At 33.5% G+C, this 19731-nt stretch overlaps 1 protein-coding gene across 3 annotated transcripts in view; it reads right to left on the bottom strand.

Moving 5' to 3' along the window:
* Positions 1-19731, bottom strand: part of LOC127708339 (kielin/chordin-like protein) — a 52404-nt gene that overhangs the window by 6668 nt on the left and 26005 nt on the right. Inside the window, exons 11-16 of one of the 3 annotated variants that reach the window (XM_052213192.1) lie at positions 12466-12535; positions 11101-11193; positions 8694-8777; positions 6636-6947; positions 3494-3649; positions 493-671 (exon numbers count right to left, since the gene is read on the bottom strand). In XM_052213192.1, the coding sequence (XP_052069152.1) occupies positions 493-671; positions 3494-3649; positions 6636-6947; positions 8694-8777; positions 11101-11193; positions 12466-12535 (894 nt within the window). The remainder of the gene's footprint in view (positions 1-492; positions 672-3493; positions 3650-6635; positions 6948-8693; positions 8778-11100; positions 11194-12465; positions 12536-19731) is intronic. The other 2 variants (XM_052213193.1, XM_052213194.1) reach the window with 2 other exon arrangements.

Genomic DNA, 19731 nt, shown 5'->3' with positions numbered 1-19731 from the left:
GAATGTTAAATGTGCAACTTTAATATGTCAAAATTTATTTTCTTTTTCAATTAATAATTTAAATGTAATGAGTGTTATATTTAAAAGGGTTAATTGTTAAAAATAAAGAAAAGCAAATGAGACAAGACATAAAAAATGCCAACACGTATTGAATGCTCGATTATGCCATATTTAACCGTGTTTTACTGCGATCTGTCAGGTATTTTTGATCATAACAAATGGTTGTGTATATATAATTATGTCCTATACACAAAACAAAACAAAACAAATTCCTTTTTTATTTCAATAATTCTGGTTTAAAAATAGCAAATTTATATACTTCTAAAGTTATACTCTATATGAATTAGTGTTGCTTACCTGATTGGTGCTGCGGTTTAAAGTTTAAATTCCTTTACGCCATTCAACATATTTTCTATGTATTTCCAACTAATGGATTAATTCTTTTGATTTAGAAACATCAAAAAACTTTCGATATCTTGGGTTTAAACTTACCTCTGTTGGTGGACAAGGGTGATCTGGCCCAGGTCTAGGACCCAGTGGACCCCGAGTACACCCAACCTTACATCTGACGCCATTTGTACTAGTCACATACTCGAAGATACATCTCGGTTCACAATCTCTTGGACCTACAGATGAAGATGGACATACCGGTTCTGGCGGACAAGGATTCCCTGAAATACAATTCTAGAAGTTCATCAATACACGAACAGTCCAGGCACAAGTTTTGTGAAACATCCATTGTCTGGTAAATGACTTATTTTTTCAGATAAATTATAGATAACTTTAAAAGCATAAAAAAATGTCAAACCGTACTACTTGTAATTCAATTTTTATTTTTTCCAAATATTTAACTAAAATCCTTTAATTTTGTAGTGATTGTCGTGACAGTGGGTTGCTGCTTACAAAAAAGCTATTACAACAATACTTTCAAGTGGTGAAGTTGAAGCCATTACGAGTTTGTTGACTGTTATTCAATATCTCTTTCACATTACCACAATTCATCTTTCCTCGAATGTGAGGTAACCGAATTTGACTTATCACCAAGTTTGTAATTACACGAGCAACACAACGGTTGCCACATGTGGAACAAGATCGGCGTACTCTTCCTGGTTTTTGGTGTGGTTCGTGTTGCTCAGTCTTTGGTTTATTTGTTGTGTTGTGTGTACCGTTCTGTTATTTTGATTGTTTTTGCCTTTTGACGTGGCGCTGTTAGTTTGTGTTCTTCTCATGAGTTTGAATATCCCCTTGGCATCTTTCGCCTCTCTTTTTAAAACTTACAGACATCCCTACAGTTAAAACAATAAAATTTGATAATTTACCGGTGTATCAAGTAGATCTTAATCAAAGAAATAACTTAGTTCATCTTATTGATATGATTTTAGGATAAATTGGTTGCCTTTTTTAGTTTAAACATGTTGATTTTAATAATAAAAATTAAAAAAAAATTGAAATCGGATAACAGTATGATTTTCCCTTCCTTATAAATTAATGTTCAATTGCCTTTGATAACCCATTAGGCATATACTATCGGAACTCTAAACACATAGACTTATTATTGTAATAATTAAAGCATATATAGTCAAGACTATTTTGTATAAAAAAACATCATATTGGACACCCGTCATTGACTGAGACAGTTCTTAATTGCCAGAGTTCCGAACTCAGTGAGAAGCAATCAATACTTTGGATTTTGCACATTATAATAATTTATTATAATCATTGATAATCATGAAAACACCAGTTTTGTAAGCTTTCTAATTTATATTCTACTCAATTGTAAGTATCAAAGGTACACAATTAAAAAAAAACAACACTTTATAAATTGCAGCCGTATTAAACGCTTTTCTGGATTAACCTTTACCAGGAAGGCTCAAAGCAGAATATTTCAAAGCCAGGTCAAAGCAAAATTCATCTGATGTCAACTTCCCTGAGGAAGTTGAAACCTAAGTTTCTTTATAATTTATTGATTTATAAGCGGGTAATTAGGTTTGCCATAAATCATGTCAGTACCAAAGTCCTGACTACTGAGCTGCTGATACCTTTGGAGACCGATAGTCCACCAGCAGTCAAAGATCCCGAGAAAACAGACAAATACGGAAACAATGTAAAATTTTTTTTCATAATTCAAATTATCGTAAAACATGATGTAGGAGTCAGATAGATTAAAAAAAAAAGTCAACATCTAATCACTGTCGAGCTGCTGACTGAAAAATGACTTGTTCTATTCAGTAGAATTGGAAAAAAATGGTTACGTAAAATGTTACGTTTCTTTAATCTATCATGTTTATTGGAATTTTCAAAGCATTGGTAGGCAGGAACAAGGAACAAGGACTGACAGATTTACGGTTCTGTAGTAGTTGAGTGTGAGTACAATATTTAATGGAGGAAAGGACTAAATGATAGGCAGACAAGGAGAATTTATTATACCCCTCACTCCTAACGTGGAGGTATTACAATAACAAAGTTTGTCAAATTCCACAAGGCTTCATTTTAATAAAGTATATTTTGGGTGGAGCAAACATCTTTCAACATGTAAAAGGGGTAATTTTGTTACTCAATATATATTTAGAAAGCCTAAGGGAATCTCTGAAAATTCAAATAAAACAAGACTGGATGGGTCGACAGGGTAAGCGTCTCTACCTAAGCATGCGTCACTAGCCTTGTGAATTCACAGTCAATCAAAATATCACAATTGATATAAGATATTTGCTAGAAAACAGAGTATTTTTCAAACGTTCAATATTGTTTTTGCCAAAGGGGAAGAGGATTTTCGTGTACCTATTTTTATTTGTCATGTGAAGTTTAGATAGCATGTTTCAATCTGAAATTAAACGATTCCTAATTCCTGGAAATCGATCGATGATTTTAGTAACACAACGAGTGTCACTATATGAACAGGAATTCTGATTTTTTAGGAGCCCCCAAGTTCATCCTTCTGCAAAATCTTTTATGGTATTCGGAAAGGTTTTTTTTTAATATATTTACACGATTTGCATGTTCAATCCTATTGAAATAGAAAACATGTTATATGTCCCTTATTGAGATAACAAAAGTGTTGTTATGTGACAAACTGATTAAAAATGTCTTAGAGGCAACAATAGTTTACCGATGTATAAATCTCGTGGAGTCATTTTAAGTATACAAATTTAGAAAAAAAAGAACAAATCTTAAAGAATCGAATGAACCCCAAAATAAGCAATAACTGATCAATCGGTGAATTGACGAATCAGATCGTTTTGATATCTAAAGATCTCAGACTGTTTAGACATTTTTTCTGTGAGATGAGATACAGACACATCGTATCGGTTTATCTATGTAGGATGGTGCCCGAGAAACCTGTGTAAATCTAAGTCGTCTTTACGGATGCTCATACTGTAGTGAGTTTTGCGTTAGGAGCACCCCATGTTAAAGGAATCCGTATAATCATGATAATGTAATATGCCTAAATGTTATGTTTTATTTTCAATCTAATTGTAGTACTTTTAAACAATACCTGGATCTGTACAATCGATTGAACACCCTTGGTTGCAGCATTTCTGGTTTCCAGGACAACTTCCATCGTTTAAACATTTAGTAGGAAATGAGTTCGCTGGACATGATATAGCAGCAAGGTTCACATATGGACATTCACCGGGTTTGTCACGAGTAACTTTATAAAAAAAAAAACACAAGCACATTACTTGTACCATAAGAATGTACTGCTTTGATCCATTTTTGAAGCGAGAACTAAGGTATATATATATATATATATATAAGTCTGAAAATTACACCCAACAGTGTTAGAATTAGACTTTTATGTTGACAAATTTTTGTCCCTCAACGGGATTCGAACTCACACCTTTGATACACTACAGCACCAATCGCTTAGCCTCATGTTCAGCGCTCTAGACCACACGACCACATCCGCTATATAAAAAAATATAACTTCAATAGTCGTAGTGTTACCTTGTCACGTAAGGCGAATCTAGAGATAGACATAAGACATGTGTTTTAAGCGTGTGAAGATGTTATATTATTATTTAATACACAATGTATTTGTTATTTGTCAGCAATCTAACTCAACAATTTTTATATACCGTATATATATAAATTTTGATCTGTTTCTGTTACATGTAATTATTTAACAAATATTTTTAAAAGTTTTTAAATCAATGTATTCATGTATATGAATTGTGTTTTCATAGACCATCCACAAAGCTATCGTTCCTTTTTAGAAATCAATACAATACCTAAATAACTGACCACGTGATCCCTAATGAGACCACAATATTCGTAAAAGCATATAAAAAAAACTTGATAAAACCAATGTGTCTTGCATACGATCGATGTTGCCCGTATTAAATTGGCATGTTTACTGCCATGAATTACAATAATCAATCAGTAAAATTCGGGAAAATCAATATTTTTCTGCAGATGCTTTTTCATTTCAATGATCATGAACAAGCTTTTGTCCGAGTGTCGATATATATCGCTGATTTGACTAAGTTATTGATATCTAAAAAGAAATTCATTCAACACGATTATATGCAAATGTCCATTTATCAGGAAATAACGGAAACAGATTTTTGTTATTCTTTTAAAAATATATTCCTTGATCGCAATGTTTCAGTATAATATATGAATTATACGTCAATGAGACAGCCCACAATATGATTATTTAACATGCCGATACTAAAACATTAGCTGCCCAGATATCTGGCAATCCGCCATCAGCGTTTGTGACATAAAATAGAGGCCATACATACTAATGAGACAATAAAAATAGAAATAAAAAAACGTAAAAGAGTCGAATATATTAATAAAGCCGGATTGTTGAATCGACCACAACTGTTAAACATTTATTATTTAAAAGTAAGGATCCCTTTATCCAATTTGACCTTGGGTGGATATGGCGTTTGTAATGATATAAAAATAGGAAGATGTGGTATGATTGCCAATCAAAAAAATCTCCAGCAATGACATAGAAGTTAACAACTATATTTGATTTATATTGTGTAATAGATCTAGTTTATTCGTTCAGTGTATGTTTCCTTGTTTTTGTTTATATGTCTTTTTGATCGAGTTAAGCCATTTCAATTGATATTTTATAGTGTGTCGTTCTATGTTGTAATATTAAATTACTGTTTCAGGTTAGGGTGAAGGTTGGCACATGTTAAAACGTTTAAACCCGCTGCATCTGTATGCACCTGTCCTAAGCCAGGAGCCTGTTGTTCAGTGGTTGTTGTTTGTTGATGTGGTTCATAAGTGTTTCTAGATTTTCGTTTTTTATATAGATTAGACCGTTGGCTTTCCTGTTTGAAATGTTTTACACTAGTCATTTTGGGGCCCTTTATAGCTTGCTGTTCGGTGTGAGCCAAGACTCCAAGTTAAAGCCGTACTTAAACCTATAATTGTTTACTTTTTACACATTGTGTCTCATTGGCACTCATACCACATCTTCTTATCTATATATAGGTAACCTTTTTTTTGGGGTCTTTTCGATTCATTCGCATTAAACTGTTATATCAGAGTAAGGTCAGTATAAATTTGTATATAAACGTTAATCTTTCTATATAACACTCCAGGTTGCTTTTTCCTTGACCGTCTCTCATTTAACTGTGTATATTTACAGATAGTTTACATGTTCCACAGATGTATACAACCAGTAGCAATATAACTTGAAATTGATACTCTCGGAATTTATTCGCATTTTACATAAAACTGCTATATAGATATAAGAAGATGTGGTATGAGTGCCAATGAGACAACTCTCCATCCAAGTCAAAATTTATAAAAGTAAACCATTATAGGTCACAGTACTGACCATTCAAACGGGAAAACCAACGGTCTAATCTATTTAAAAAACGAGAAACGAGAAACAGTTATGAACTACATTAACAAACGACAACTACTGAACATCAGATTCCTGACTTAGGACAGGTGCAAACAAATGCAGCGGGTTTAAACGTTTTAATGGTACCAAACCTTCACCCTTTTTTTGAAACAATAGTGTAACATCACAACATAGAAAGACACACTATAAAATATCAACTGAAATAGCTTAACTCAATCAAAGGACATATTAACACCAGTGAACAAACACTGAACAAATAAATTTGACCTATGATACAATGTAAATACAAAATAAATAAACTAAGGGAAGAATAATAAAAGTAACATGTTATATCGGTATGAAATGTTAAACAATTTAAGAAAAACAATATGTTCGAACAAATATATCAGCCATTTGCAATAACTTTAAACACAGGTAAATTTAAATAATGTTGTTGTTAGGTATACGTGTACAGCTCCGATAAAGAGGGAAATATTTTTACAAAATAAATAATTTGATGTTCATGGTGCGAAGTGAAAATTTATTGTAATATCAAACACTTATCAAAGCTGGTATATAGACCAGATATATAGCCTACTTTACTAAGTGAATTCTATTTTACTGATTCTATTTTTTTTTACAATTTATTTTACTGTTTAGTTACATGTACGATGGTGAGTTTAAACTTTGTATATATTACTACATTTCGTGATTCAAAAATACAAACATGGCCTTCTGTGGACTGCAGGAGAGAAGTGAATCTAAGTCATAAAAAACAAATAAATGTAGATATGAATCGAAATGCACGTTGGCTTTAAAATACCTGGATATGTACAAACGGTTGCACATCTTCGTCTGCAACACTTTTGATCCATCGGACAACTACCATCATCAATGCAGTGTCTAGGTAATGGCCCGTCGGGACATGTAATAGCAGTTAAATTTACCAAAGGACATTCACCAGGTTTGGTAACTAGATTTGGATCCACACAAACGAATTCACAAATTTGTCGACAACACTTCTGTAACCCAGGACAACTTAAGTCATTTTTGCACTTTCTAGGGATTTCACCTACAGGACAGGTAATAGAAGCTAGGTCAACTGCAGGACATTTACCAGGCTTGTGGGGGTTACCTTGATTAAAACAAATATTTGTTTTTTACATGTTGGTATACACTGATCAAATACATAATTTTGTACTAGATCTAAAACGGGCGTAACTATTTACAACACTTTATAAACTCAATTACACGTTAGTTTGAATGAGCTTAGATAGGGAAACTTGTCTTTGTTTATCACATTTTCGTTAGTCTAATGTTATAATCCGGCCTCCTCCTCTTTCACCTTGGCAGAAAACACTAAAAATTGTGAATACAAAACTGCGGCCGCCAATTATAGATAGAAGTCACGTTCAATCCTACTGCGTCATTCTTGATAAATTAGAGCACTTTTAGTATATTTTGTCTGGAAGTGTAAAATGTAGCTCCATCCAGTATTTACAGAAATATTCGTGAAGAATTTCTAAAATGCTTCCTTCAGCCATTCATTCATGAACAGACTTATTTCTTAGCATGTCTCATCATGATATCATTTCATTATTAATGGTTTCTATTAGATGGCTAATGTCAAATTCTATTTTGGATATATGTTCAATTAAGTGGAGCAGAAACTGCATAAATACGTTAACAAATCATTGTTTTCACACAGAACATACTTTAAAACTGCAATAAGTTGATGAAAAACGAGGAGGGTTGAGCGTTTACAACCATGTTTCACCCCGCCACATTCAGTATGTGCCTGTCCCATGTCAGGAGCCTGTAGTTTAGTGGTTGTCGTTGGTTCATGTCTGTCATTCGTTTTTCGTAAATTGTTTTGTTATAAATTAGGCCGTTTGTTTTCTCAATTGAAATTTCATGTCGGGTCCTTTTATAGCCGACCATACGGTATGAGTTTTTTCATTGTTGAAGGCCGTACGGTTGCCTATAATTGCTGACATCCACTTCATTTGAACTTTGGTGGATAGTTTTCTCATTGGCAATCATACTACATCTCCTTATTTTTATGTAGAACGGATAACTGAAATTGTCTCTCTATGTTGATAGGGTAAAGACTCGTAACACAATCTTCACGTCACCTGCTTTTTACTATTTCATAAATACACGTAATTGCTCTAAGTCGCTTTATGATTGGAAACAACCAGTGTCAACTGCCACCAGTGGAAATCTTTCCATTGTGGATTAAACAAAAGTTCTTGCTAAGCAATTTGTGGGGACCCTTGGCCAGCATCGCTTCGTAACGCGGTTTGGACGAATAAAAGATTGTGGTTGTCGGTTGCACTTTAACTTTGGAAACGTTTGAAGTGAAAATATTTGAGTTTGAGCACCAAGGTCAGCCACACATTATGTCATTACTATACGGTATGGGTTTTTCTCATTAATGACGGCAGTTGCGTTTTGCGATATTTTGACTCTGATGGATAGCTGTCTCATTGAGATTCATTCATTTGACCACATCTCCTTTATTTAATATTAAACTTTACCACAGCCAAGTAATAAAAGTTCTTGTTATGCCGTGTTTTATATACATATTATATAAGTGCACGAATACAAATTGAGACAGCAGCTTTTGCAGCCTAATATTGGAATACGAAATTATGAGAAAATAAAAACTTTGCATACATGTATATTTTGCAATTTTGATTGGTTGACAACACTCAAGGAACATTTGAAAATTCTTATTTGAAACACAATCGTATGCTATATAAATAGTGCTACAGATGCTCCACATTGATGCCACGTTACAACGATGCACAGGAAAACGACTGAAGGCTTGTTTTGAATGGTAATATCACTTTGAAATATCAAATATGTAATTTAGTACCTGTTTTACATTCACACATTGGACAGTTATTCTTATCCAGCACATTACCAAAAGGACAAAATATGGCACAAACAGGTGGACACTCTGTTGAAGATGAGAAAAAGATACTTTATCATTAAACTCCTTAATTAAAAAAAATACAGATAAAATTAAATGCTTTTCCTACATTTTGTCAAACTGACGGTTTGCGCATATGAAGAAAATTATTGGTGTTATAATTCTTTCAGGAGATCATATTTTTTTTTCTGTTCTACTTATGTTTAAATGTGTCTCTTTGGTATGTTTTCACCTTGTTTACACGTTTTATAAACCATTGTTTCTAAAGTTGCGTTGAGTGTACATACTTTGCGGAGCAAAGTTTTTTGCCAAATGTGCTTTGATCTGGAACGCTCAAACCAAAAAAAATGAAAGCAAAGTATTGTAAAATTGAGAAAGGAAATGATGAATGTGTCAAAGAGACAACAACTCGACCAAACAGTCTATTTGTTGTCACTGACAATTATTTTATCTAACTTTAAATTTAATTTTAGAACGTATTCATAAATGATAAGAGCATTTCTTTTCTTCTTGGGAAAACGTGTTCACTAGAACAACTGAACCATGTTGAAACCAGGCTTGACAAAAATAGTCCTTAAAATGTTTTCACAAGTCTTGTATTTAGTGTCGATCGGACATTAAAGGTAAAATTTGGAATTAAAGCCCTTTGCGTTTTTTTACAAACATCAAAGTCAGTCTTAGTTTTCTGCGTATGGTTTTTTTTTCATTTTCTGCATGTTATGACATAAATTTGATTGCCTGAATTGCTCTGAACCGAGTCCGTTTATTTCTAATTTAAATTTTGCAGTTAAACAAAACTGTCAGATGATTTGTCGGTAAGACAAAAACATATGTAACTTGATAAAATGAAACAGCATGCAAAATTTCAGGCTTCTTGAAATAATTACAATTCAAAAACTTAAGGGCATTATAGTTTCACAGTAAATGCATGGATGTGCAGATTGACACAAAATTACAGCCTGAAAGCAAATATTTTGAGACAAAATTGAAACCTTCCTTGCAAACATGTTGCGATAAAGGTCATAAACAAATGTGTTTTGGAAAGTCAAAGTTGCCACTAACCAACGTATAACTTTTACTTGAAACCCTATGGAAACTAAACTTGCTTTCCTCTCTAGCGTTGTGAGGCGAAACAGATCAGGAAATGACGATGGCGTATGAAATTAAATAAGAAATACCATTAAGTTCACTTTGTTAAAATTATGTGAATGGAATTTTTACTACCAAAATCTGAACCTACAAGCATAGGTAGTTGTTTTTTAAAACTATTTTCTAAAGCTATTTGATTTATCGCTCTGTAAAATATGAGCCGACGGTTAAATTATAATTCTTGGTAAATTTAATATTGCACTTAATTTTGTTTAAATATACGAAAAGCACATTATATGAATCGAATTTAAAACATCTTATTATATTGCAATAAAGGATTGGAAGTCATTATCCGATTCTGTTCTGAAGAAAATTCAAATGTCCCTTGAACTATTCTAGTGAAGAACATGAGAGAAAATAATACGTTTTTATTGTTTGAATAAGTATTCTTTATTTCATAACACCATGTTCCCGCTTCTGTTTGACGTTTGACATTTAAAAAAAGCGCTTCGGACTCATAAACTTGTTGTTTTCATTTTTAAATACCCAAAGTAAGGTGATACTTATAAAGGACCCCATTTACAATATGTTCTATGGTTTTCATGGTTAATATCTGGTTTAAAAATGTTCAGCATAGTTTTGGAGTATTGAAGTTTAATTTTCAAACAAAGATTACATATTTAATATCTTTCTTTCTACTGAGTGATTAATTTTAAATCATCTGATTCAAGTGCTGATATGTTTAACTCAAAATTTAGTGTATTCCTTAAATGAAACTTCCTTCGAAGAGACTTACCTAGTGTTGTAACTTCAATCTAAATTAAAAGCCTACTTGGTGTTTTGACATGAAAACAAATCACGCAAAACTGTAGAAGGTATTTTTCTTTGGAATGAGGGATAGTCTGATTGACAATCAAAAACTTGTACCTCATATCCTTAATAACTGTACCTCAGCCAAGTTTTAAAAATTCCAGTTATGGTTCTTTTTAGACATATAAATGTGCATGAAAACAAATTGAGGGAGCAGCTTTTGCAACCTAATATTAGATTACGAAATTCTGAAAAAAATAATTATTTTACATAATAGAAAAAACAAACGATAAGGGGTATCCATCCATGACATACACAGCAAAGACACACCAAAAGCAAAAGAACATACATGCATATATATTCCGTATTTTTGATTGGTGGACAACACTCACAAAACATTCCAAAATTTTGTTTTAAATCTCAATCATATATCAAATATATAAAGGGTTACCTGTTTTACATTCACATATTGGACAATTATTCTTATCCAGCACATTACCATATGGACAAAATATGGCACAGACAGGTGGACACTCTGTTGAAGCTGAGTAAAGGAAAAATTAACATTGAAATCACCTTACTTGAAATAAAAAACGACATAAGAATCTGATGTTTAGTAGTTGTCGTTTGTTGATGTGGTTCATAAGTGTTTCTCGTTTCTCGTTTTTTTATATAGATTAGACCGTTGGTTTTCCCGTTTAAATGGTTTTACACCAGTTTTTTTGGGGGCCCTTTATAGCTTGCTGTTCGGTGTGAGCCAAGGCTCCGTGTTGAAGACCGTACTTTGACCTATAATAGTTTACTTTTATAAATTTTGACTTGGATAGAGAGTTGTCTCATTGGCACTCATACCACATCTTCTTATATCTACATAACATTATTCATGCTATAGTTCCTTTTCCCACATTTTTTTCAATCTGGCGGTGTGCGCATTCTTCGAAAATGATAGGTGTTATAATCCTTTCAGATGATAATATTTCATTTCCGTTCTAATATTATTTAATTGTGTTTCTTTGGTGTTTTCGCCATGTTTACACATATTGCAAACCATTGTTTCTAAAATTGCATTGAGTGTACATACTTTACAGATCAAAGTGTGTTGCTAAATTTACTTTAGCCAGGAACGCTCAAACCACAATATGAAAGCAAAGTTTTGCATTCGAATGCATTCCAAAAAAAATAAATAAAATTCTAGTATTCATGCATGATAAGATAAAACAAACTAACGTTATTAACTTAAAAACTGAACATGCACGTGTATTTTACGCTTCAGATGAAATATGAAAACGCCTTCATGTGAGGAACAGCGAATGTTACTGGTGAGAAATGCGATTTTGAAAATGGGCAGCTAAAATTGCCATATAAGTCTACTCATTGGCAATTGTTAGAAATTTTCCATCTTTTTCAATATCAAGAAGAACACGCCAATTTGAAACAATTCATCTAATGTTGCCAGTAATCTTAATTTCAAGTTTAATGGGATATTTGTGATGCAAGCACTCAACGCGTAAATATGACAATGACGTTATCAAAATATTCAAAGTAAAATGAAGACCATTGAAAGATGATTTTCTTTTTCTCTTTAAGGAAGTTTGTATAAAATCTCAATCTTAAGTTTTCCTGTGTTTTGTTATGTTTTGTCGTTATCATTTGTAATCACGCTGTTACCACGGCTGTTTTCTTAGAAAATCTCATTTTGAGTTGCCCCCTTGATATCTTTCATTCTCTTTGATTCCTATTTTTACTGTTTAATGAGAACATGTAGTCGCTCTTAAAGTGATACATGTGAGCTATACATTGTGGTGTTTTGACTTACGTGGTACAGGTGCAGGTGCAGGTGCAGGCGGTCTACTTATAGGACCGGTTGGAGGACCAATCAAAGGACACTAGAATATCACAGAGTTCAATATCATGAACATTATATATATCCGTTCATTTTCTTTTCAATATAATATCATGAAAGTAATGTCTCTGAATTAAAGTAACACGTTGATGGAAAAAACACAACTCACAGGCAACTGTTAAAATAACATTATACCAAAACTCAACATGAATAGAAATACAAACGAAATATACACAAAAAAAACATTTGAAGATAACAAAGAGAGAAACCATACTCCTTAGTCGATGAAAGACTGAGCTTATCATGACAAAAACGAAAAACGACGAATAGAAAAACAACAGTTTACAGTATAGTACATCAAAAACAAATAAAGAATGTGAAACACGAACCACACCGCAAACTCGGAGTGATGTGCAACTTTTATCTATTTAACTCTCCTTTTGCAATTTTTTTTTATCTCAAATTCAAATATTTTATTGTTCTTTTTCTGCAAATAATTTATTTGATATACAGCTTCAATTATATATCCCTTTATATAAGTAATTCAGTATCAAGTAAAACATTCAAAAAGTACAATTAACGTATTACTTTTATACATTAAAACAGTTTTACAGAGTCACATTTTACCGAAACAGTTCATGTTTCTTCAACTACATAATATAATTAACTGTTTATAAAGAAAAAAGCATTTCTTGATATACATGTATTCTTGAATACTCTAAGCCATGATCATATTTAGTACAACAGAAAATCAAAACTATCACAAGTACAAAATACTTAAATTTTCCAAATACGGATCAAAATGATCGGAAGTGAGATTTTTTGATAACCCTTAGTTTAAAAAAATAATAATATCAAAACAATCGTGGTTATTCACAAGATTTTGAAATCCTTGTGTCCAGTGAATTTTACGTATATCTTCTATAAATATATTTGTTTTGTGTTTCCATTTATCTACAATTAATGCAACAAATTACCATCAGTAAATTGTGACTGTATTTACTCACCCCTGTTGGGGGACAAGGCTGTCCTGGCCCAGGTGGAGGACCCCGGGGACCTCGTGTGCATCTAACCTTACATCTGACTCCATTCACAGTAGTCTCATACTCGAACACACACATCGGTTCACATTGACCTGGTATGACAGCTGCTGCTGGACATACTGGTTCTCGTGGACAAGGATTTCCTCAAAATACAACAATTTGCTAACATTACCGTTTCCTGAACAGTTTATCAAAGTGTATTGTAACCTTTTATTGTATTCTTTTATTTTTCGTTAAATAACAAAAGAGAGGCGAAAGATACCAAAGGGACATACAAACTCACAAGTCGAAAAGTCGAGACTGAGAAACACGAATCCAACCCAAAACCAGGGCCGATCTCAGGTGCTCTCGATGGGTGAGCAATTCATGCTCCACGTGTGGCACCCATCGTGTTGCTCATATAAATACAGACCCGGTGATAATTCTAATTCGGTAGGTCACATTCGTGGAAAAAAGGACGGGATTGTGGTTACGACAATTGGAACCTACCCATCGTCATCTGTGAAACAGATATTCTATAACGGTCACGAGCTCGTGATGGCGTGCGTAAAATTTACGAAGTGATTTTTAACTTCACTACTTGGAAGTCTTGGTTTAATATCTTCCTTATCAAGGAAAGTATGATAGGAAATACAAGTCCTGGAATATCGTATCAACTGGTAGGTATATACACCATATGCAGGTGCTGCTAGATTGTTGCTATTTAGAAATGGACAGTTTACAATGGGGAAGCTAAAATGATTTTTTTGTGTCGTTGAGTTTTTAACCAACCCTCATTGTCAATTTCGCTTTGGGCGTTCCTGATGAAGGTGAATCCAGAAAAGCGCTTCGGACGCATGAAATTTATAACGTGTTGTTTTCATTTTTAGCTCACCTGGCCCACAGGGCCAACTGAGCTTTTCTCATCACTTGGCGTCCGTCGTCCGTCGTCCGTAAACTTTTACAAAAATCTTCTCCTCTGAAACTACTCGGCCAAATTTAACCAAACTTGACCACAATCATCATTAGGGTATCTTTTTTAAAAAATGTGTCCGGAAACCCGGCCAATCAACCAAGATGGCCGCCATGGCTAAAAATAGAACATAGGGGTATAATGTAGATTTTGGCTTATATATCTGAAACCAAAGCATTGAGAGCAAATCTGACATGGGGTAAAAATGTTTATCAGGTCAAAATCTATCTGCTCTGAAATTTTCAGATGAATCGGACAACCCATTGTTAGGTTGCTGCCTCTGAATTAGTAATTTTAAGGAAATTTTGCCGTATTTGGTTATTATCTTGAATAATATTATAGGTAGAGATAAACTGTAAACAGCAATAATGTTCAGCATAGTAAGTTCTACAAATAAGTGAACATGACCAAAATGGTTAGTTGACCCCTTAAGGAGTTATTGCCCTTTTATAGTAAATGTTTAACATTTTTTCGTAAATTTTTGTTATTTTTTACAAAAATCTTTTCCTCTACACTACTACTAAAATGAATTTAACCAAGTTGTAAACAATCATCATCAGGTTATGTAGTTTAAAAATTGTGTCTGATGACCCCGCCCGCGAACCGAGATGGCCGACATGGCTAATAATAGTACATAGGGTAAAATGCAGTTTTTGGCTTATATATCTAAACCCAAAGCATTTCAAGCAAACCTTTCAAAAACAAAATTGTTCATTAGGTCAAGATCTATCTGCCCTTAAATTTTCAGACCATTCAGGCAATCCATTGTTGGGTTGCTGCCCCTGAATTGGTAATTTTTAGAATTTTTTTCAGCTATTGGTTATTATCTTGAATTATTGACCCCGCCCGCGAACCGAGATGGCCGACATGGCTAATAATAGTACATAGGGTAAAATGCAGTTTTTGGCTTATATATCTAAACCCAAAGCATTTCAAGCAAACCTTTCAAAAACAAAATTGTTTATTAGGTCAAGATCTATCTGCCCTTAAATTTTCAGACCATTCAGGCAATCCATTGTTGGGTTGCTGCCCCTGAATTGGTAATTTTTAGAATTTTTTTCAGCTATTGGTTATTATCTTGAATTATTGACCCCGCCCGCGAACCGAGATGGCCGACATGGCTAATAATAGTACATAGGGTAAAATGCAGTTTTTGGCTTATATATCTAAACACAAAGCATTTCAAGCAAACCTTTCAAAAACAAAATTGTTCATTAGGTCAAGATCTATCTGCCCTTAAATTTTCAGACCATTCAGGCAATCCATTGTTGGGTTGCTGCCCCTGAATTGGTAATTTTTAGAATTTTTTTCAGCTATTGGTTATTATCTTGAATTATTGACCCCGCCCGCGAACCGAGATGGCCGACATGGCTAATAATAGTACATAGGGTAAAATGCAGTTTTTGGCTTATATATCTAAACCCAAAGCATTTCAAGCAAACCTTTCAAAAACAAAATTGTTCATTAGGTCAAGATCTATCTGCCCTTAAATTTTCAGACCATTCAGGCAATCCATTGTTGGGTTGCTGCCCCTGAATTGGTAAATTTTAGAATTTTTTTCAGCTATTGGTTATTATCTTGAATTATTGACCCCGCCCGCGAACCGAGATGGCCGACATGGCTAATAATAGTACATAGGGTAAAATGCAGTTTTTGGCTTATATATCTAAACCCAAAGCATTTCAAGCAAACCTTTCAAAAACAAAATTGTTCATTAGGTCAAGATTTATCTGCCCTTAAATTTTCAGACCATTCAGGCAATCCATTGTTGGGTTGCTGCCCCTGAATTGGTAATTTTTAGAATTTTTTTCAGCTATTGGTTATTATCTTGAATATTATTATAGATAGAGATAAACTGTAAACAGCAATAATGTACAGCAAAGTAAGACCTACAAATAAGTCAACATGATCAAAATGGTCAATTGACCCCTTAAGGAGTTATTGTCCTTTATAATCAATTTTTAACAATTTTCATAAATTTTGTAAATTTTTACAAAATAATTTCCACTGAAACTACTGGGCCAAGTTCATTATAGATAGAGATAATTGTAAGCATCAAGAATGTTCAGTAAAGTAAGATCTACAAACACATCACCATCACCAAAACGCAATTCTGTCATGAATCCATCTGTGTCCTTTGTTTAATATGCACATAGACCAAGGTGTGCGACACAGGCTCTTAAGAGCCTCTTGTTTTCTAGATGTAAGTCAAGTTATCAGAAAGCCTTAAATGTATCTGTTGTATCCTCTTTCTCAAGATCGATGGGATAGATGCGGTCAACATAGTCATCCACCAAAATTGGAAATTTTTAGTGAGAGAACATAATATATATAGCGGAAAGTGAAGTTGACGGATAATGCCATTTTTTTCTTTTTTCTTAAGAAGCTCATGTATGAAGTCAGCCTCATATGAATAAAGGATCAAGTCGGCAAGAAGACGATCACGGTTGGTGCCACCGCTAGAATAGTTAGTGTCACAATACCTTTTGAACCCGGCTTTGATTGATGAAACACTTGATGTTAATAGTTTAGAAGGAGTTTTCGTGAAGCACTTGAAAGATTTAGTTATATAACGTTGTTGGTTCCGACACTAATGTCATTGAGGTATCAAATTTTGTAAAGGAAGATCCAGTTCTTCATCTTTGAAATTCAAAGGGAAATTAGAACTATGAGTATCCAGGATTTCTTCCATATGTAAGTGACATGGTGATATATGTTGAGTTTCCAAGCGAATTGCGAATACCTTATTCATTTTTAAAAGCAGTTTATGTAATGTGATTTATAAACAAGAATTTTGTTGTTTTTGGTTTTATCTGCGGGAACAACAATATATTTGTCATGGAGGTAGGATAGTTGTTTTGACACATTTGGGTCTGTAGCATGATGTCGAATGTGTATTTATAGACCCATTCAGTTCATTAACGCGTTTACTCCATTGCCTGGCATAATCCTCGACTGAATGCATTAATATTTTGAAGTAGTGTTTCCAAATGATGGAATTAGGCTCACGATATTTCGGGCGTTTGGATAACACATTTTGAGAGAAGTGATATTGATTAAAAATGGTAATATTACCAGTAAAAAAGTGGCCAGTCGGATGGTATATGAATGGGGAACTAGCAAAGGTAAAATCCGGAAGTTTATACTTGAAGTCGTCAATATTGAGATCCTGCAACACGAGTTTGTAATTGAAATTTTAGTTGCAATTGGTAATAGTATAAGACATGAACGGTACATACTGGTCTTTAAGATGTTTTCGAGTGAATTAATTTACGATGCAGGATATTGCCCAAGTTGATGGCCTAGAACCCCTTGTTAGAAAAGCATGATTAGGGCACTTTCAGAAAGTAAAATTTCTCCTCTTCATCTTTTCGAATGTGAATTGGTTTGAAAAGTCTGTGACTGCCAATATCGAAGATTCCAGTTCGTATTCATCTGAATGTGGGTTTCTAACAGTGTTCTCTAAAAACATACGTTGTACAGGTTATGAAGTTCTGAATGGGGTAATGAATAATGGTTATTGCGAATGTGATGAATACCCAACGGCTTTTGTATAAATAGCAGCATGGAGATTAGGTGACGATGACCATGACTGCGTCTACGTCGAGGAGTACAGTTAAAAATGTTGATCACATTCACTGAGCTACCGGAAGGAGTAAATAGAAAACCCATACCATCAATTTTGTCATTCCAACCATATGGTGTCGCAGTTCTCAAATTTCGAGTCCAGTAGCCTTTCTTTTGTCTACGGAAAGGTGTTGCAAGATTAGAGTTGTGTATAAATTTGTTTATAGTTCCGTTATACTGACATAATTATGTGAACAATCAAATGTTAATTGTCATATTGCGTCATTGGAAACGCAGGAAAGTTGAAAAAAAACAATAAAGTGTAACATACAATGTATATATGATTACAACAATGAACCTGTTTTCACCAATTTTATATTGATGATGTCCTGTCGCTCAAAAATCCACATTTTAGCAGCTGCATTTTAGTGAGTGGTTACAACTCAAATATCCCAACTTGAGATAACCGATACTTCTGCAACTTAAATGTCTCTATATCTTGATCTTTTTCTCTGTATTCAAACAGATGGACCAAGCTAGCATATATAACAAACACGAAGATTTTAACGTTCCAATTGTCAATTTCCCATTTTCAGCAGTAACATCCCCTCTGTCCTATCATATTGTGTTTACATATCGCATGCACTTGGTATAGTATGATACGACGGGATTTTATCCTTCCGACGATAGAATTATTATAAGTTATAAGCCTGGTACCGTTGATAACTATTCCTACTATAGAAATTCGTTGGTTAGACATAAAAAAAGAAAGCTAATCACATTATTTGAGAAATAAATAGTTGATTTTATATTGTACAATATGTTCATTTAAATAAATAATACTAAAAGACAAATTGAGATGGATGTATGTATGCTTTTAAATACCTGGATTTAGGCAGCCGATTCCACATGCCTTACAGCACTTCTTTTCTCCTGGACAATCTCCATCATTTCCACATAAAGGCGGACGAGTAGGTGTACACGATGTAGACGCTGGGTTAAAATACGGACATTCACCAGGTTTGTCCGCAGGAGCTATATTAATTTAAATATAAACATGACATAGATCAATACAAGTCTGATTCTGTGTTTATCATTAATACAATACAGTTTGTGTTTGTTACTTTGCATTGTCTTCTTAATGTGTTTATGAGATTTAAATCGACAAACTACCATGATTATTGTTTTAATTTATGAACGTATAAAATTAAAATAAACACAGATATTCAAGTAAGATTTATTTCGGGTGTCATTTATTTATGCATGTCTGTCTTTATTTAACTTGTCTTGATCATGCATATTCCTCATATATATTTTGGGATCCAATCCAATTCATAATGAAATAATGATCATAATCAATGTCGCAACCAGGATATTTATACGGTTTTTATAATAATAATGATAATAATATCAATGCATTGTAATACTTATAAAAACCGATTTTATTGATTGCCAACTTTCAACGTTTACGATGGAGGTAAATCTAGATAAGATCTTTGAATGCATCAAAAGGTATAAATTATCATTATTTTCATTTTTTATGACTGGGTCGATATCAGATCAGGTTGACCGTTTGTCCCCGGGGGTATATCAGCTCATTTTTTAAATTCGCCACTGTGTTCCAATCTCCGTCAGGAAGGGTTGACCTTAGAATATCTTGTTAGGTCTCGTTTGGTC

The sequence above is a fragment of the Mytilus californianus genome, unplaced genomic scaffold (assembly GCF_021869535.1).
Source record: "Mytilus californianus isolate M0D057914Y unplaced genomic scaffold, xbMytCali1.0.p SCAF_7, whole genome shotgun sequence".
NCBI lineage: Eukaryota > Metazoa > Mollusca > Bivalvia > Mytilida > Mytilidae > Mytilus > Mytilus californianus.
This window is presented reverse-complemented; position numbering and strand designations above follow the sequence as displayed.